At 34.6% G+C, this 18,444-nt stretch overlaps 3 protein-coding genes and 1 pseudogene across 3 annotated transcripts; 2 read left to right on the forward strand and 2 right to left on the reverse strand.

The window, feature by feature from the left end:
- Nucleotides 1-471: 471 nt before the first annotated feature.
- LOC106442645 (germ cell nuclear acidic protein-like) lies at nucleotides 472-1,068 on the forward strand. Its single transcript, XM_013884307.2, has one exon. The coding sequence runs from the start codon at nucleotides 472-474 to the stop codon at nucleotides 1,066-1,068; it is 597 nt and encodes a 198-aa protein (XP_013739761.1).
- A 2,666-nt stretch (nucleotides 1,069-3,734) lies between these two features.
- LOC125607205 lies at nucleotides 3,735-4,172 on the forward strand. Its single transcript, XM_048777064.1, has one exon. The coding sequence runs from the start codon at nucleotides 3,735-3,737 to the stop codon at nucleotides 4,170-4,172; it is 438 nt and encodes a 145-aa protein (XP_048633021.1).
- Nucleotides 4,173-9,030: 4,858 nt separating this feature from the next.
- Nucleotides 9,031-13,191, reverse strand: LOC106442647 (annotated as a pseudogene).
- A 410-nt stretch (nucleotides 13,192-13,601) lies between these two features.
- On the reverse strand, nucleotides 13,602-17,374 carry LOC106440502 (cysteine-rich receptor-like protein kinase 5). The gene is made up of 7 exons (XM_013882192.3): nucleotides 15,622-17,374; nucleotides 15,384-15,527; nucleotides 15,178-15,299; nucleotides 14,890-15,100; nucleotides 14,553-14,790; nucleotides 14,320-14,473; nucleotides 13,602-14,235 (listed from the first exon to the last, which is right to left on the reverse strand). Exons 1-7 carry the CDS (start codon nucleotides 16,388-16,390, stop codon nucleotides 13,918-13,920), a joined length of 1,956 nt encoding a protein of 651 aa, XP_013737646.2. The 5' UTR covers nucleotides 16,391-17,374; the 3' UTR covers nucleotides 13,602-13,917.
- Between the last annotated feature and the right edge of the window lie 1,070 nt (nucleotides 17,375-18,444).

Raw genomic sequence — 18,444 nt, forward strand, 5'->3', positions numbered from 1 at the left:
TAAGAACAAAAGGAAGTTTTCTTAAAAGAAAATCTAAAAATATGAAGTTACATTGAAATGTATCTGAAATAAAAATAAACAGAATCTCTTAGTTGGCTAATTACCTTCAAATAAAACAATTATGGAAAAAATCTTATCCAGCAAATTTTATCAAACCTATATAGAAATTTTATTTTCTATTTTTAAAAATTCAATACTATATTAGTGTATTGTAAAATTTGGTTTTCAGTAAGAATTTTGAAAATATTCTAGAAATATATTTTCATAGCTATTTTAGACCTTTTTAGATAAATATGAAAATCCAAAATGTAAATAATTTTCAGAGAGGCATCAATGAAACGATAACAAGATTGTGTATAAATTTTAAACCTCTAGAGTCCTCCAAAGACACTTCTGTGCTCTCATTAACAATCTTTATCCCTCTTTTTCTCTTATAGTTCATTCTTTTGATATTTCAATACTCCAAGATCAATGAGGGGTAAATATATGCCTCCAAGGAAAACAGTTCGCAGAAGATCTCCGTCACCTGAACCATCTGGAGAGAGTTCAACAGATGATGAAACAAACGAAGTTGAGAGAAAAGTCCCCTTCAATGTTGCTCTCATGAGACCTCGGCCATTTAACCCATTTGATGAGGATGATTCAACGGACAGTGAAGCAACGGACACCGAAGCAACAGACAGTGAAGCAACGGACAATGAAGCAACGGACAGTGAAGCACTGGACAGTGAAGCAACGGAGAGTGAAGCAACGGACAGTGAAGCAACGGACAACGAAGAGAACGAAGTTGCGAGAGAATCTCCCAAAGCTCCTCGCATGAGAGTTAGGGCACGAGAACCATCTGATGAGGATGATTCAACGGACAGTGATGCAACAAGTCAAGAGGAGTTAAAAGTGAGTCCAAAGAAGAACAATGATGCAGTAAACGAGCCGCCGAACAAGAAGAGAAGACTGCATAGGAGGAAGATGTATACCCCTCGAAGATTTATTTCCCCAGAGGCAGAAGTTAACCAGACTGATGCAAAGCCGTGCAACAGTGGGGGATCAAAGGAGAGCCATTCTGATTAACATGTCGCCCCAGAAGAACCATAACCAAGACGAATCAGAAACAATGGCTTATCCAATATCTATGTTCTTATCTTTTATTTTATGGACTTTATTTCGGAATTTGAATTTTGCTTTTAAGTTATCTACATGCTGAGATATAATAAAGTTTTTCATTTCAACCTCAAACGTCTTGATTGAATCTGAAAAATATTAAAGATATAACCAAACATGTGATTGAAAAAACCCCAACCCCTATCCAAATCTTCCGATCAACACCAATGTTTTTGTTTTACACAACCTAAAAACTGTCAAAATTTTCTTATCTTTAAGAAAGTTTTCAGTTCTCCTAACTCACCAACTCTCACGAACCCTAAAGAGTGGAAAATCTCTTGAACCTTCAATCTTAATAAAATCAATTGAAGTATCTGTGTCGTTTTTTTTTAACTTTAAAAGTTTCAGTGTTTGCCTTTTCATAATCAAACTACATATTGACACTTAAAACCCCCTAATTTTAAGCATATTGTACCTGGATGATCACACATGTAGGGGCGGTTCTAGAATCTATTTTCATCCAGGGCAGCAAGGCATAAGACCACATCATAAGGGGCAACATAAAAATTCTCTGAACAATTACACTTATTTTCACAAGATTCGCCCCTGCACGCATGCACTAGTTAATTGCACTATAATGATTTGCAGTTTCCAATAAAATTCTCCCTAGGAATTGAAATAGCACAGGTTGATTGTTCAACAAAATTATTTTTCAAAAACAAATACAAAAAATACCTGAAGCTTGCAAACTTAAAATGGAGAATGTAATAAAAGGAATCTCTGTTGGAAAAACAATATATGGGCCAGTCTGAGTGACATACACAAAATCAAATTACATATGTCTCAAGTGACATACACAGGCCCATGATATATACACATGTCCAGTTAGAGGTGGGCGTTCGGGTATCCATTCGGGTTCGGTTCGGGTTTATTCGGGTTTTGGGTTTTCGGAGTTAAAAATTTCAGCCACATTCGGGTATTTCTAAATTTCGGTTCGGGTTTGATTCGGATAACCCATTTAAATGATTTTTAAAATTTTAAAATTCAATATATTGTTTAAATTTCTCAAATTCTGAAAATAAAATAAGATATTACATATAAATTGGAATAACATATGTTAGAATACTTAAACTTAGCATATAAATTAGTTTGGTTTGAATATTTTGCTAGAGAATCAGTAGTTATTTCAAATATTTTTGGTGTTTTGAGTATATTTTAGCTATTTTAGACATTTACTTTTGACTATTTGTATATATTTTCAAGTATTTTAGACAACTTAAAAATATATTATATATTTTGAATATTTTTAATATACACAAAATCTAAAAATAATTAATATATTTAGATATAAAAATCTATTTCGAATAAATTCGAGTACCCGAAATACTTCGGTTAGGGTCAGGTTTGGTTTCGGTTCTTTGGATACCAAAATTTTGAACCCGGTCGGATAATTAATCAATTTCAGTTCAGGTTCGATATTACTTTTTCGGATCAGATTCGGTTCGTTTCTTCGGATTTAGGTTTTTTGCCCAGCCCTATGTCCAGTTCAACAGAAACTATGTGTCTAGCCTTGAAGCATTGATATTATTTGTAATATTTAATTTACAAGTTAAGAAAAAAACAACTCAAATTTAATTAAAATATCTTAAGGATGGCTGAAACTTATTCGTTTAGGCTACATACAGTGTAAGTAAAAATTATCTAGTCATAGTCTCACATAAGCATCAAAGGGAAATATAAAATTTGACAATTTTTGGAAATATATTTTTCTTTTTTAGTTATTAGAACAAAAGGAAGTTTTCTTTATGTAAAATCTAAAATTATGAATTTACATTGAAATGTATCTGAAATAACAAGATACGTAATATCTTACTTGTTTAGCTATCTTCAAATAAAACAATTATGGAAAAAATCATATCCAGCAAATTTTATCAAACATATATAGAGTTAATACTGTATTAGTTTACTGTAAAATTGTGTGTTTTAGTAATAATTTTGAAAATCTAGAAATATATTTTCATAGCTATTTTAGATCATTTTAGATAAATATTAAAATATAAAATCGTTAATAATTTTCAAAGAGATGTTGGAGAGAGATTACATCCCTCAACAAGGCTCTTCAAATGCAATTTTTGGCCTAATTTGAACATGAAAATCAGGGAGAACTCGGCCCTACACAATCCGGCCCACTACATTCGGCCCAACCGGATTAGGTCAGCGCAAAGTGAGGGCTTAGAAGCGCCGAGTATAAAGGAAAAGGAAAGCACAAGAAGAAAAGACATTCAGAAGCCAGACAAGACTAGAACGGCTAGAAATATGGTTTATCATCTTTAATCCTTTATTCTAGCCAGAAACATTTTCTTTTATCTTAATCATTACCAAAACTCTCTTGTAATCTCCGACCAGATTGTTTAACAAAACGTCTTTCAAATAACTCACCACCTTGTTCGCTCACTCTCTAATTACACACCGAACACTGATTAAACAAGAGACATCAATGAAAGTATAACAAGATTTTATATAAATTGTAAGCCTCTAGAGTCCTCCAAAGACACTTCTGTGTTTTTATTAACAATCTTTATCCCTCTTTTTATCTTATAGTTCATTATTTTTGATATTTCAGTACTCCAAGATCAATGAGTGATAAATATAAGCTTCCAAGGACAACACTTCGCAGAAGATCTCTGTCAGCTGAGCTATCTGGAGAGAGTTCAACAGATGATGAAGCAAACAAAGTTGAGAGAAAAGTCCCCTACAAAGCTCTTCTCATAAGACCTCGGCCATTTGAACCATTTGATGAGGATGATTCAACGGACAGTGATGCAACGGATAGTGATGCAACGGACAGTGATGTAACAAGTCCAGAGGGGTTGAAAGCGAGTCCAAAGAAGAGCAATGATGCAATAAACGAGCCGTCGAACAAGAAGAGAAGACTGCATAGGAAGAAGATGTATACCCCTCGAAAATTTATTTCCCCAGAGGCAGAAGTTAACCAGACTGATGCAAATCCGTGCAACAGTGGGAGATCAGAGAAGGCCCTTTCTGATCAACGTGTCACCCCAGAAAAACCATAAACAAGACGAATCAGAATCAATGGCTTATCCAATATCTATGTTCTTATCTTTTATTTTATGGACTTTATTTCGTAATTTGAAGTTTGCTTTTAGCTTATCTGCATGCTGAGATATAATAAAGTTTTTCATTTCAATCTCAAACGTGTTGATTGAATCTGAAAAAAAAAGTTTGGGTGTAATATCTCATCTTCAAACCACAAAATCAGCCCATTTGTTGTTCCTTCCTTTTCTGTCTTCGAAAAAACAAGATTGACACTAACCAAACATGTGATTGAAAAAACCCCAACCCCTTATCCAAATTCCGATGAACACCAATGTTTTTGTTTTACACAGCCTAAAAACTGTCAAAATTTTCTTATCTTTAAGAGAGTTTTCCATTCACCTAACTCACCAACTCTCACAAACCCTAAAGTGTGGAAAATCTCTTGAACCTTCAATCTTAATAAAATTAAGTGAAGTATTTGTGTCGTTTATTTTTATAATTTGAAAGTTTCAGTGGTTGCCTATCATAGTCAAACTACATTTTGGACAGGACATTTATGTACACAGGAAAAGAAGGATATGTGAAAACTGAAGTGCAGTGGTTAGTAATACTGAATCCAGAGATGCAAGGGATCTCTTTTACAGTTTCCATTATGATGATGTGTTTGCTGACTCAGTAAAGCACAGTTGCATTGTGCATTTCGTGCCAGAGAATAAGCAAATTAAATTCCAAACCGTAAGGAGCACCCTGGCCTTATTGTGCAAAAGGTTTATAATATCGCTATAGAAGAAGCTGTGGAAGTTCATTCATAATGATTTAAATGAGGATCAAAGAAGTGAGATTGATTTTCATTTGGAAAAGACGATTTCATGAATTGGTGATCTTCCGGATATTGAGAATAAGCAAATGACTTAAAAAGTTGAGAGAAAGAGTCCTTGAAGCTGTAATTTGGCAAATGCACCTTGTTACTGATAGCAGGAGTAAGTATAGTTTTTTGCTCTATCATTTTTCTTGTTTTTTTTTATATATTAAGCAATTTTGTTTTGTTTCAAAAAAAAAAAGAAGCAATTGTGTTTATACACTATTATAAATAGGGTTTTCACTTACAGGTTTACATCATCGTATAGAGGAGGAAAACTGATTTTTTTTAATACATCAAGTAATTTTTTTATACACTATTATAAATAGGATTTTCACTTGAAGGTTACATTATCGTGTAGAGGAGCAAAACGGTTTTTGATGAGGACTGGCTAAGCTAGCGTTGATGGTGACAGTATGACATTTGTCATAAAACAGTATTTCAAAAGTTAAGACATGCTGGTTTCTTACACGAGAAAATGCTGGTTTCTCTCACTTATTTTTGTCTTTTTCTGATTTTTTTATTCTTCACATACTGTCTTAAAGACATGCCTTGCAGATACTCTATGAGTCTTTTGAAATATATATACAAAAGTACTGGAGGTGCTAGTTCATAATATCAAAGTTAGTTTAAACATTTCTTTTTCAGTTTTTGGTATATGTGTGTGCATGATGAACTTCTTAGAATCGTTAGGTATTGATAATATTTCACCTTAGGATGTTAAATAGGGGTTTTAATCTCAGATTCTCAGCATTTAATTTAAGTTCAGCCGTAAAGGAACCCTACTTCTTTTTAGATCCCACCAAAATTTGCAAAAGAGGATTAAACCCTTTTAACTCATAAACCCTTTATTTTTTTCATGTGAATATATTTCATATAATTTAGAGCAATATATATCTTCACAAATATAAAATTAGTTAAATCCATATATACATAAATCAAAATAAAATATTCAATTCATCTATTAATCAATGTAAAAGTCTGTTTTTTTATGAAATATCAAATGTAATCTTTTAAAAGATAATTCACTTTTTTGGAAAACAAGATTATTCATTTTTTACGAAAAATTTACATTTGCAGTTTGGACTTAAAAATCAATTTTGCAAATCAAACAAAAAAAATCAATATTGCGGTTTTGTGGCCTTGGCGGGAACACTTGTTTTTGTGGGTTTTGCAGAAAAACTCAGTTGTTCAGTTTTGGTGAAAAATCAATTTTACGATTTTGGCAAAAAAATAATTTTATTGCGGAATTAAAGAAAAATTCAATTTTCTCGTTTTGATGGAAAACTGAATTTTTTTATCTAGAAGGAAAAACTCATTTTTGCGATTTTATCAGAAAACTCAATTTTGTAATTCTAACGGGAAATTTGTTTTTGTGGTCCAAACGGAAAGCCTCATTTTTACAATTTTGGTGAAAAAAACTCAATTTTGTGGTTTTGGAGAAAAAAATAGTTTTGTGTGGGTTTTGGCGGAAAAACTCAATTTTGTGATTTTCACAATAAAACCTCAGTTTATGGTTTTGATGTATAACTTTAAATTTACGGTTTTGATGTAAAATTTCGATTTTGCTGTTTTGGTGAAAAACCTTGATTTTCAGCTTTGTTGAAAAACCTGGATTTTTCTGTTTTAAAGGAAAACTTTTTTTGCTGTTTTAGTGAAAAAACTTGATTTTGCGGTTTTGGCAGAAAAATATATTTATTTTTTTTGGAGGGAAAACTGAATTTTACGATTTTGGCAGGAAAACTCTATTTTGCGGTTTTGGTGGGAAAATAAATTTTAGTGTTTTAACGGGAAAAACTTATTTTACCGTTTTGAGAGAAAAACTTGTTTTTATGGTTTTGACAAGAAAACGTATTTTTACGGTTTTGACAGTTACGGTTTTGACAGTAAAATGTGTTTTATGGTTTTAATAGTTAAACATGTTTTTGCAGTTTTGGTGGGCGAGAAAATCATATTTTACGCTATTGTTGAAGAGATTATTTTTGCCAAACAATTCAATTTTGTTGTTTGGGTGGAAAAAATCGATTTTATTGTATTGGTGGAAAAATAAATTTTGTCATAATCTTTAAATTTAGTATAAAATTGTGTAAAGCAAAATATATTACATGGCTAGGATAACTAGGGGTAGGCGTTCGGGTACCCATTCGGGTTCGGTTCGGATCTATTCGGGTTTCGGGTTTTCGGGTTTAATGATTTCAGTCCCATTCGGGTATTTCTAAATTTCGGTTCGGGTTCGGTTCGGATCTTTGCGGGTTCGGTTCGGGTTCGGATAACCCATTTAAATTATTTTTAAAATTTTAATATTCATTATATGCTTAAAATTTCTCAAAATCTATAAAACAAAATAATCTATTACATATAAATTTGTATAATATATGTCAAAATAGCTAAAATTGTCATATAAATTGGTTTGATTTGAATATTTAGATAGAAAATCAATCGATATTTCAAGTATCTTGATGTTTTGAATATATTTTAGCTATTTTAAACATTTATTTTTGATTATTTATATATATTTCAAGTATTTTAGACAATTTAAAAGTATCTTATATATTTTGATTTTTTAATATATATTAAATTTAAAAATAAGTAATATTTAGGTATATAAATCTATTTCGGTTATATTCGGGTATCCGAGATATTTCGATTCGGGTCGGTTTTGGTTTCGGTTCTTTAGATACCAAAATTTTGAACCCGTCCGGATATTTAATCAATTTCGGTTCGGGTTCGGTACTACTTTTTTGGATCGGGTTCGGTTCGGTTCTTCGGATCCTGGATAACCATCGAAGCCCAATAGCTAATTATGTTTAACCTTTTTTTTTGTCATGTTTTAAGGTTAAGATTTTGATAAATGGTTAGGGTAACCCTATTAGGTTGAGTTCATTTCAACATCCTTAGAGCACCATTATTGCTATAACCCCATTTGGGTTTCTTAGTGATTAATTTAAGAATAAAAGTTATTTAAGAAATGTAGTTAAGAATCCCATAGATTTTATGCTTTATTGGAAGTTTCTTAATTAGGGGTTTTAAAAAAAATAAAATTAGGGGTTCATGACTCATCTCCTCCAACTCATCTCTTCCAAGCTCATAACTCGTCTTGTGCATGTTACCTGCATTTACACACAAGAAAAGAGCACAAAAAAAATATAACAAGATCAATACACTTAAAGCAACAACAGAGACTCTTCACTACACAACACCAACAGAGATTCTTCCTTACAAGAACAATACACTTAAAGCAACAACACAATTAAAAGAGAACAAGAACAAGCCACTTAAACGGAAACCACAACAAGAACAAGCGACACTAATTAGCCAACATTTTAACTTAAATGAAAACAGAACACTTGTTTTTAACAAGAACAAGAACAAGCCTCACTAATTAGCCAACAAGGTTCAATCTCATCATCTATCACCACGTAATTAGCCAACAAGGATCGAACTCCATCTGCCTCCTCCCTAAAAAAATTCAAATCAAGGTTCAATCTCATCATCTAATCACCACCTAATCAATCGTATTAAGTGTGAATATCAAAAGGATCTCACCGATCAGAAGATAGAGGAGATGGGGTGGCATCATCTAATCACCACCTAATCAATCACTTTCCTTCGCGACGGAGAAGACCAGTGAAGGAGACGCCTTTTAGCGGCGGAGCAGACGAGACAAGGGAAAGTCAGAGAAGACGTCGATTGCACGGAGGAGACGTCAATTGCACAGACGAGACGCCGATTAAACGGAAGAGACGTCGATTGAACGGTGGAGACGCCGATTGAACGGTGGAGAGGCCTCTTTCATGAACGCAGTCGTGTCGTCTTGAAGGAGAACACAAGAAAATATGAGAGAAAACAAAAGAAAGAAAGAAAAAAAGAAAAATCAAAACAAAAAATCAAAAAGGCTTGGTTGCCTGACACGTGTTCTAAGGACCTGCTTTGTGATTGGTTGCAAAAACTATGAATTAAGGATCGGTTATACAATTTTCTTTTTGTTTTCATTTAATTAATTGCCTAATTTTCTTAAAAACTCCAGCTAAGGACCTGCGTTAATGATGCTCTTAGTCTTGGAAGTTAAAAAGACATTAATGTGTGACTAAGCGATGATAAAGGTATTATATGTTATGCTTTATAGAGAAAAAAAAAACTGATTGTGTGAAATACTACATTGATATTTGATTATTAAACTTCACGATCCAACTTCCAAGTAAGGTTACACTAAAATTCTTGTTTATACTAAGTGTTCTCAGTTTGCTCCAAATTATCATTTTAATGTAGTCATTGTTTGTGTTTGTTTGTCGAACTCGTGAATGCTAGCTGAACGACATCTAACTGGCGAATTGAAACCTTAACATCTGATAAACATGAAGCGCTAGCTATGAGCAGGTAGTGTATCATATTCACACATTTCTTGAAATGATTGATGGTAGAAGTTCATTGTATATTTTTTCGTGAAAGTGGAATCTTATTAATCTTCACCGGTTGTGGCAATAACATAAAACCTAAATCTTCATGTTAATTACCTCATAAATTGTATATAATCATATCTTCTGTGATTTTACGTGTTATAAGTAACTAATTTTGTTTTTCCGAATCAGAACGGCCACACTCTTGATGAAATGGCGGCTGTTATCGAAGAACCAAGATTAAAGATGAATTAATCTACCTACCTCCAAAAAGAGCTAGGCACCGTTTTTATACTCCATTGACGATCAAAGAAGTTACTAAACCGGCCTGAATTGACAATCAAATATAGGTAATGGTATTTTTATCTTCCTTGTTTATATAATTCTATAAAGAAGCCTTTCTTAGAGTTTCCTTTTCAAGGTGTGATGCAGATCATGACTTCTTATCTTTCTTTTTTTTTTTGCTTTGTTGCATCCAAATAAAGATAGGAGAGTTGGTTACATAATACCTTAGATAAAACTTGTGAAATTAAGTTACAAAAAAAAAAAACTTGTGAAATAGCCAAGAGTCTTTGCGTTTGTCTTTACATTGTCTTCGATAGTGGGTTGATCTGGTTGCTTTGTGTTTTTTCCTCGTGGACCCATTTTTGTTTGTTGCAAATGTGAGTCTCTCTTGTCTACGAGATTCTCTAGTCTATTTTTTTGGGCTGCCATAAAATTGCAACATCCAGGGTTGTCTCAAGATAAGTCTGCACACGAATCAAAACATTGATGGGATCGGTAGTAAATATGTATACATTTATTTTCAGACCAAGTGAAATAAGGTACCAGGTACATTAGAAAATTTAGACACACTAATGCATATTGACCTCAAAGAAAGTAACATTCTATATTCTGATGTGAATCCAAAATTTGCAAGATACTGGAATTTCCAAGATTTTGGGTTTATGAAACTTAACGAGGAGCTAAAGAAGTAATGGATGCTTGATCAATCGAACAGAGAGAAGACTTGTCCACTGATGAACATGCTTGATCTTTCTTACTTCGGAAGAAAAATCCAGGTGGTCGAGGCACAGCGAGGGAGATCAAGCTAGTAGTAAGCATTTGGACGATTGCTGACATGGTTGGGCGATCCTCAGAATCTTCTTGGACACATAATAAGGCGATATGGATGCATCTAATTATTTTGTTGCTTTGATAACTCTCTCGAAAGGATGAGTCCACGAGCTCTAGGGGCAATCCATTGTTCCATACCCTCCAAGTCTATTCAACATTTTAAGACTTAATTATCTTTGTGATTGTTTAGTAGAGAAGAAAAATTTGCAGATTTAAAGTTTTTATACTCACATATGTAACCAAGTTTCCTAAACTACCATCCATCTCAAGGAGGCTGCTATTCTTCCTCACGCTTATAATCTCAAGAACTAAGACTCCGAAGCTACAGACATCTGACTTCATTTTGAATTGGCCGTACATCGCATACTCAGGGGACATGTAACCACTGAAACAATACTATATTGAGTTAATAGAGGCATAATAAAGCCTGACATTCAATATATGGCAAGATAAAAACTTACTAGGTTCCGACTACTCTTCTCGTATTTGCTTCGGTTTGGTCCATTTCAAATATTCTTGCCATACCAAAATCTGCAACTTTGGGGTTCATATCAGCGTCCAAGAGAATGTTACCAGCTTTGAGGTTCCGATGTATAATTGTGAGTCTTAAATCTTGATGGAGATATAGAATCCCTCTAGCAATTACTCCTACGATCTTATACCGTCTAGTCCAATCCAACTGGCTCTGCAATCTAGGGTCCACACATCCATAGATAGAATGTAAAAACATTGGAGTAAATATTGTGGCTAATAAGAATTGGTTTTAAGTTACCAAACAGGAAGTAATCGAGGCTTTTATTAAGCACCAACTCGTAGACAAGTATCTTCTCTTGTCTCTCAAACAATATCCGAGAAGCTTGACCAGATTTCTGTGCTGAAGCTTTGCCACAAGAACGACTTCATTCTTGAACTCTTTCTCGCCTTGTCCTGATGTTTTGGAAAGTCTCTTCACAGCAACTTGTAATCCATTTGGAAGTGTCCCCTAAAAAAGATAGTGAATTAAACAGTCGTCACCTCATTTGAATCTCTAATGCACCTAATTAAGAACCTCAGTGAACTGGTAATACCTTGTAGACTTTTCGGAATCCACCTTGACCTAGTTTGTTACATATCGAAAACTTATTTTTGGCAGCTTCAATAACCTTAAAGTCAAACTGTAGTGAGCCTGAAGTTGTAATGCCATCCCCTTCTGTAAAAAAAATAATAGTAAAAAAAGATATAATATAGTTAAGGATTCAGTTCCATAAAACTTTAAGCAGAGCACACACAAAATATTGAATCGTTACCATCATATGCAACTGTAGTATCATCAGCCTTCTTCACTCTCTTTGTTACTTGGCAACTTAAAACAGCCACAAGAAAGAGAACAAAGACAGCAACCGGCACACCAGTTGCTAAGATTATCACCGTTGAGTTTCTTTCTTTTCCTGCCAAAGTGATATATCAGACATGACACATGACTTCCCAAGTCTGAACGTCTCAACTGGAAGTAAATGAAAAAAAAAAGATACAGAGAGGTTTTTACCAGGTGGCAATGGAGGAGCTGTAACCGATGGCAACGAAGGAGCTGTAACCAATGGCAACGGAGGATATGTAATGAGCGGGGATGGAGGGAGAGTTGCCACAAAGGTTTCATTGTAAAAAGGGTAAATCTCGTATCTTGAGTTACAACTCGGGAACAGAACTCTTCCTCCAACTCTGCTGAAATTAAATTGCGTCATGGATTGTGTAAGACAGCTTTTGCACTCTTCAGGTAACAAATCAGGAAAACACTGGACCAATGCATACTGCGTCTGAGACGAAGTAAAATTCAATTTGTAAACGCATTGCATCCTTGAGCCCGTCCAGTTGGTACACTGGAATTTCCTGAGTGCTCCAAGTGATTATTCTTGGTGTGGACAGTGGACCTTGTTACATAATCCATTAAAATATTCTGGTCCGAGTACCCAAGCATGCACTCATCATACTGAATCATTAATTCCTTCCCTCTTAGACATCGCCTCTGAGTGTTACTAGAAGCAAAAATGATACAGTCACGGCAAACTTCCGGCGAGAAACATTCCGAATACCATGCTAGCGTTTTGACCCCTTACGACAGAATGATATCCCTCGGAGAATAAGGAAGCAGGGATGTTAGTAAAGGAAGTCAAAAGACTTCTGATATTGAATAGGTAAGCGTGGTTTGGTGATGTCCTGTACCTGTTACTGCAGTTATAGGCGACGTAAGTTGGGTATTGTAGTTGTGCAGAAGCCCCCAAGCTTGCAGTGAAGAAGGTGAGAAGGAGGATGCAGTTTAAGGAAGTATAAGCAGACATTATTCAACTTCTTCTCCTTTCCGCTTTTGTTTTTCTTCTTTATTGGATTGACGAGTTGAATACTACTGAGTAATGAATGAGTGTGAAACCAGCCAGCCAAAGTCAATGCATTTTTTTCTGTATACAGTGGCATGCAAGTCAAGGTCAACTACGCGTGTAACATCAAGTCTAATTGTTAATTAAATGAATTTCAATAAATCAATCAAACTATTTAAATGTTGGAATAATCATGTGAATGAGAAAAAATAATAATAAATAGGAGTTCAAAAGATATAAAGTTGATGATTTGTTATGACTTATGAATTATGATAGGCGGAGAGACTTTGGGTGAATAGGCCGTTTTCTTTTTACTTCCTTACCGGACAAGTAACAAAAGAAGAGCTTAAACATGATTAATGGATGATTTTTAGAGCGAGGGTTCTTAGTGGAATATAAAAAATCGTCTCTTAACTTTTAATTAAAAAAACTAAGAACTGACTCTTAAATATCTTATTTAAATAACTTTTAGTTAAAAATTAAGAGACGATTTTTTATATTACGATAAGAACCACCCCTAAGAATCTCCCATTAATCATGCTCTTATAAAAGATAAAACAGTACTTTAACAATTCTAGGTTATTCGGTTCTAGTCTTCATTGCTTCAGAACCAATAAACACTCTCAGTAATTACATCTTTTACATCATATGTTTTAGAATTTCAGGGTCCTACAGAGACTTTCCAAACTCTGAAATGAAGACTATACTAAGAGAAAAACAGAGGAACTGAAACTTTTGGCTACTTACATCATTTTCTTCTTTCTGTATAATACAAGATCTATAGCTACTCAACACCATAATTAACTACACATCTCTAGTCCAACAAAACTAACTCACTGTCGAAGAACCAACAATAGCGCCATTGATTCTCCTCAACATTTTGTCTCTTTCTCCTTTAAGAAATAAGATTATAAACAAGACTATCGTGTACTTGCTTGCTGGATACTTACAGAAAATGAAAAATAATAGAACCATTTCAACTGAGGAAAAACCTTTCTTCTTTTTCGATGCTTACTTGTCTTTGTGAAACGTTTTATCCTCAGCGAGGAGTTAAACGAGTAATGGAAGCATCATCGACAGAACATAGAGCAGAAGAATCCACTGCTGGACCTGCTTCCCTTACTTCCTCATGTTTCATGCGTAAGAAAAATCCAGGGGGTTGAGGAATGGGAAGAGCAATTGAGCTAGTAGTAAGCATCTGGACTATTTCTGACATAGTTGGACGATCTTCAACTTCTTCTTGAACACACAGTAAAGCTATATGGATGCATCTTCTAGTTTCGTTTTCTTGACAGTTCTCTTGAAAGGATGGATCCACAACCTCTAATGGTGACCCATTTCTCCATAGTCTCCAAGTCTATTCAACAAATTCATAATAACAGCATTGCAGGTCACAACTAAATGAAGCAAAAAAAAAAAGGTTTAAAGGGTGCATACTCACATATGTAACCAAATTTCCAGCATGATCATCCATATTATAGAGACTGCTATTCTTTTTGCCGCTTATAATCTCAAGGACTAAAATACCGAAGCTATAAACATCTGACTTCATGGAGAATTGGCCGTACATTGCATACTCCGGAGACATATAGCCACTATGACAAAACTTAAAGTTTGAGTTAATAAAAGGTTGTTACATGTCTTAACGTATTATGTGAAAAATGAAAAACTTACTAGGTTCCCACTACTCTTCTCGTACTGGCTTCTGTTTGGTCTATTCCAAAAATCCTCGCCATTCCAAAATCTGCAATTTTCGGGTTCAGGGAATCATCCAAGAGGATGTTACTAGCTTTGAGATCACGATGGATGATTGTGAGTCGTGAATCTTGATGAAGATATAGAACCCCTCTAGCAATTCCTCTAATGATATTGTGCCTTCTTGTCCAATCCAGCTGCATTTTCATTGTAGAGTCTGGACCATTGGTGTTTACAATGTTATAGAACAGTGGTCTCAAGAATGATTTGAGTAATGAAAAAACTTGGCCTAAAATGTTGTAATATATTAACTGACCAAAGAGGAAGTAATCAAGACTTTTGTTAGGCACATACTCATAGATGAGTATTTTCTCTTCTCTTTCAAAACAAAATCCGAGAAGCTTGACAAGATTTCGGTGCTGAAGCTTCGCCACAACAATTACCTCATTCTTGAACTCTTTTTCGCCTTGTACTGATGTTTTCGATAGTCTCTTCACCGCAACTTGTAATCTATTAGGAAATGTTCCCTACAAAGAAATAACTATTAAGAAATGTAACAAATGTTCCCTACTAACCAAGAAGCTCAATGAACTGGTAAATATACCTTGTACACTTCTCCAAATCCACCTTGACCGAGTTTGTTTCTTTCAGAAAAGTTATCGGTTGCTGCTTCAACAGCTTTAAAATCAAACTGAAATGAGCCAGCGGTTGTAATATCATCCCCACCTGCAAAATTAAAATGTTTTAAAAGCATTAGTCTTCATAAAACCTTCTAAGTTGCAAACACTAGTGTATTTTGGAATTTTATACCATCATCTGCAGTTGCTGTCTCATAAGTATTCTTCAGTCTCGTTGTTACATAGAAGCTACAAATGACTATAAAAAGAAGAACATAGACACCTAGCGGCACAACAATTGCTATAATTATAACTTGCATGGAGTTCTCTTCTTTTCCTGCCAAATACATGAATTCAACAAATCTTTGAATCACTCAACCCAAAAAGGAAAAATACAGGGGGAGAGAGAGAGAGAGAGGGAGATCTCTTACCATGCATATCGTTAGAGGCAACTTCTTGATAGGTTTCATTGTAGAAAGGGTAAATATCGTACCTTAAGGTACAATTCGGAGAAAGAAGTCTTGCTCCGATTTTGTCAAGAGGCACGTTCTCGATGGTTTGTTGCAGACAGTTTGAGCACATCACTGCTGTCAGATCAGGCATGCACTGAATTAATACATAAACCGTTTGAGCTGATGCGTAGTTCTCCTTCTTAAACGCAAACTTTCTTGGACTAGCAGTAGCCTCCTCTGCAGCTTCGTTTATCAAAGAATGGACCACCTTACTGAATCGAACAGGTTGGTTTGCCGTAACATTCTGTTGGTTTACTACCATCAGCTCTCCAATTTTTGTTACAGGATCCAAGAGGATATTCCGGTCAGTGTATAAAAGCATGCATTCGTCGTAATAAATCAAAGCCTCCTTTTCATTTGGACAATGATTTAGAGTGTCCTTGACGGAGAGGCTGATGCAGTCACGGCAGATTTCGAACGATACATCTGGGCGACAGAGGAAAAGTCCGAATACCATGTCAGGGTTTTGTCCCTCTTTAAGTCTTTGGAATCCATAGGAGAAAGATTGATTGTAACTAGAAGAAAGAGAGGACAAAAGGGTTTCGAGGTTTGAGGAGTATGTGCTGTTTTTGAGGTAAGTTTTCTCTGGCTGACAAACATAACCGACGTAAGTCGGTCTGTGTTGCTGTACAGAAGGTCTCAGGTTTGTAAGGAAAGTGAAAAGGAAGAGGAAACCATAACCAGACATTTTTCCTTAAATGTTCTTGTTATATTATGTTTTTTTTTCCTTTCCCATAGGTGGTCTTAAATAATCTGAAGCCAAGTAAGAGTGTTGCTTTCTATAAACATAAGATTTTTCTAAGTCCAAGTCAATGCATAAAAACCACAAGACATGTCTACTTGACGCATGACTAGTAACACATCAACTTTCTATATGTTGTTTTAACCAACAAGCAAATTTATGTTTGGTGGATGCTCTTTCTTTCCGTAGGTTGAATGCTTTATTTAATTTGTAAGAACTCAAGATTGTAAGGAAGGCGAAAAATAAAAGAGAGAAACATAATCAGCAGCAGAAATGGTCAATTACATGTTCAAAAAAGGGTTAACTACTACACAATTAATATTTAATTTTAATAGTTTTTTCTAAAGCCATGTTTTAAATGGCTATAGGATTTGGTTTCCTACTTCCTAATCTTCTAAAGCCTAGTACGTTGATAAGTCTTTGTATATTGTCTTCACTTCGTCTTCAGTGGACGAACCTTTCATTTTCGTTACCATTTTCTTTTGCTTTATGTTCTACTTTTTTCCTCTGCTTTATGTTCTACTTCGTCTTGGCTATTCCTCATCAGGGGGAATCTTCTTACTTAGTTTTATTATTATATTTTGGAATATGTTTTATTTTGTGGTCCCTAATGTGGAAGTGGAACATCATTTCTGCGTAGGAGATTGTATAACGTGTTTTCCGGTGCTATATATTTGTAGAAATCCACCGAATAGAAATTGCACGGGTCAAGAGCAACTTGCAACTGAAATTTAATTGACACAAGAGGTCTCCATAAGATACATGGTTGATGTCCTAACCCCAAACAACATATGTATGATCTTGAAAACTATCAAACTTGAAGAAAAATACTTTAAACAAAACCTTACTAAGAAAATCATTAACGAAGACATTTATTTGATACTAGTCTACGTTTTTACACTACTATGGAATGGAAACAATAATATTTTCTCATCTGAGAAAATCTTTTTTTTTTTAATTAAATGAAAAGTAAATTCTCAGACTGGATAAAATAACTTTAGATTTTAGTTATATAAATTTTATATATTTTTGTAATAATTGGAACTTCAGAAAATGTGTACAACCCTCTGCATGACGTGGGATAAACATATACTATTTGCAGGGAAACTCTCAACCTGTTCCGCCAACATTAGAATTCATTCGACTATCCATAAGGCTGTACCAAGAATTCAATAATGAATATGGTTGAAGAAATTAACACATTTACATTAACACACTTATTTTGCATGGGTCTTAGTCGACAAAAAAAATTAAAATCTATATTGTTTTATCACAGTATCTAGATTTTATATTGTACTTTCATAGATGTTTTCATTGTAATATTCATAAAACGAAGGATCAAATTTTCAGTTTCTGACTTACAAATAATTGCCTTAGGCCTTACAACCTTTGCACGTCACTGATTATGGTCGTCACAAACCAAGAGAGGGCTCTTTTATAAATGGGACCTTCATAGTCTGAACCCCAAATCAGGGAAACCGAACCATGTCTTCTGTGTCTCTTTCATCTTCATGTTTCTTTTCTCCTTCCTCAGTGGCTTCAGAGCTTCTGCTCAAGATCACGGTTACAAAAATACCATTTCTGTGGCAATACGACAAGCTATTCAGCTAACAGCACTTACTTCACCAATCTCAAAATACCTTTGGCCTCTCTCTCATCTGGAAACGCCTCATACTCCACCAGCTTCCAAAACGCTACGGTGAGACAATCCCCGAGTAGAGTCACCAGACTTTTCCTCTGCCGAGGTGATGTCTCGCAAGAAGCTTGTACTGCGTCTCCTATTCCGTCAAAGATATCTTAATCATGTGTGTCCCACTCAGAGAGAGGCCATTATCTATTACAATCATTGTACGCTCAGATACTCGGACTGTGTTATATTTTCTCAAACCTCACATTCAGTGGAACATTTTTGTGGTGTAACGATTACAGTATTGGGTCCAACTATGAAGACCAGTTCAAAAAATTGGTGTTGACCACGATGATCGAAGCAGCGAACAGTT

Source organism: Brassica napus, chromosome A3, assembly GCF_020379485.1.
Source record: "Brassica napus cultivar Da-Ae chromosome A3, Da-Ae, whole genome shotgun sequence".
Taxonomy (NCBI): Eukaryota; Viridiplantae; Streptophyta; class Magnoliopsida; order Brassicales; family Brassicaceae; genus Brassica; species Brassica napus.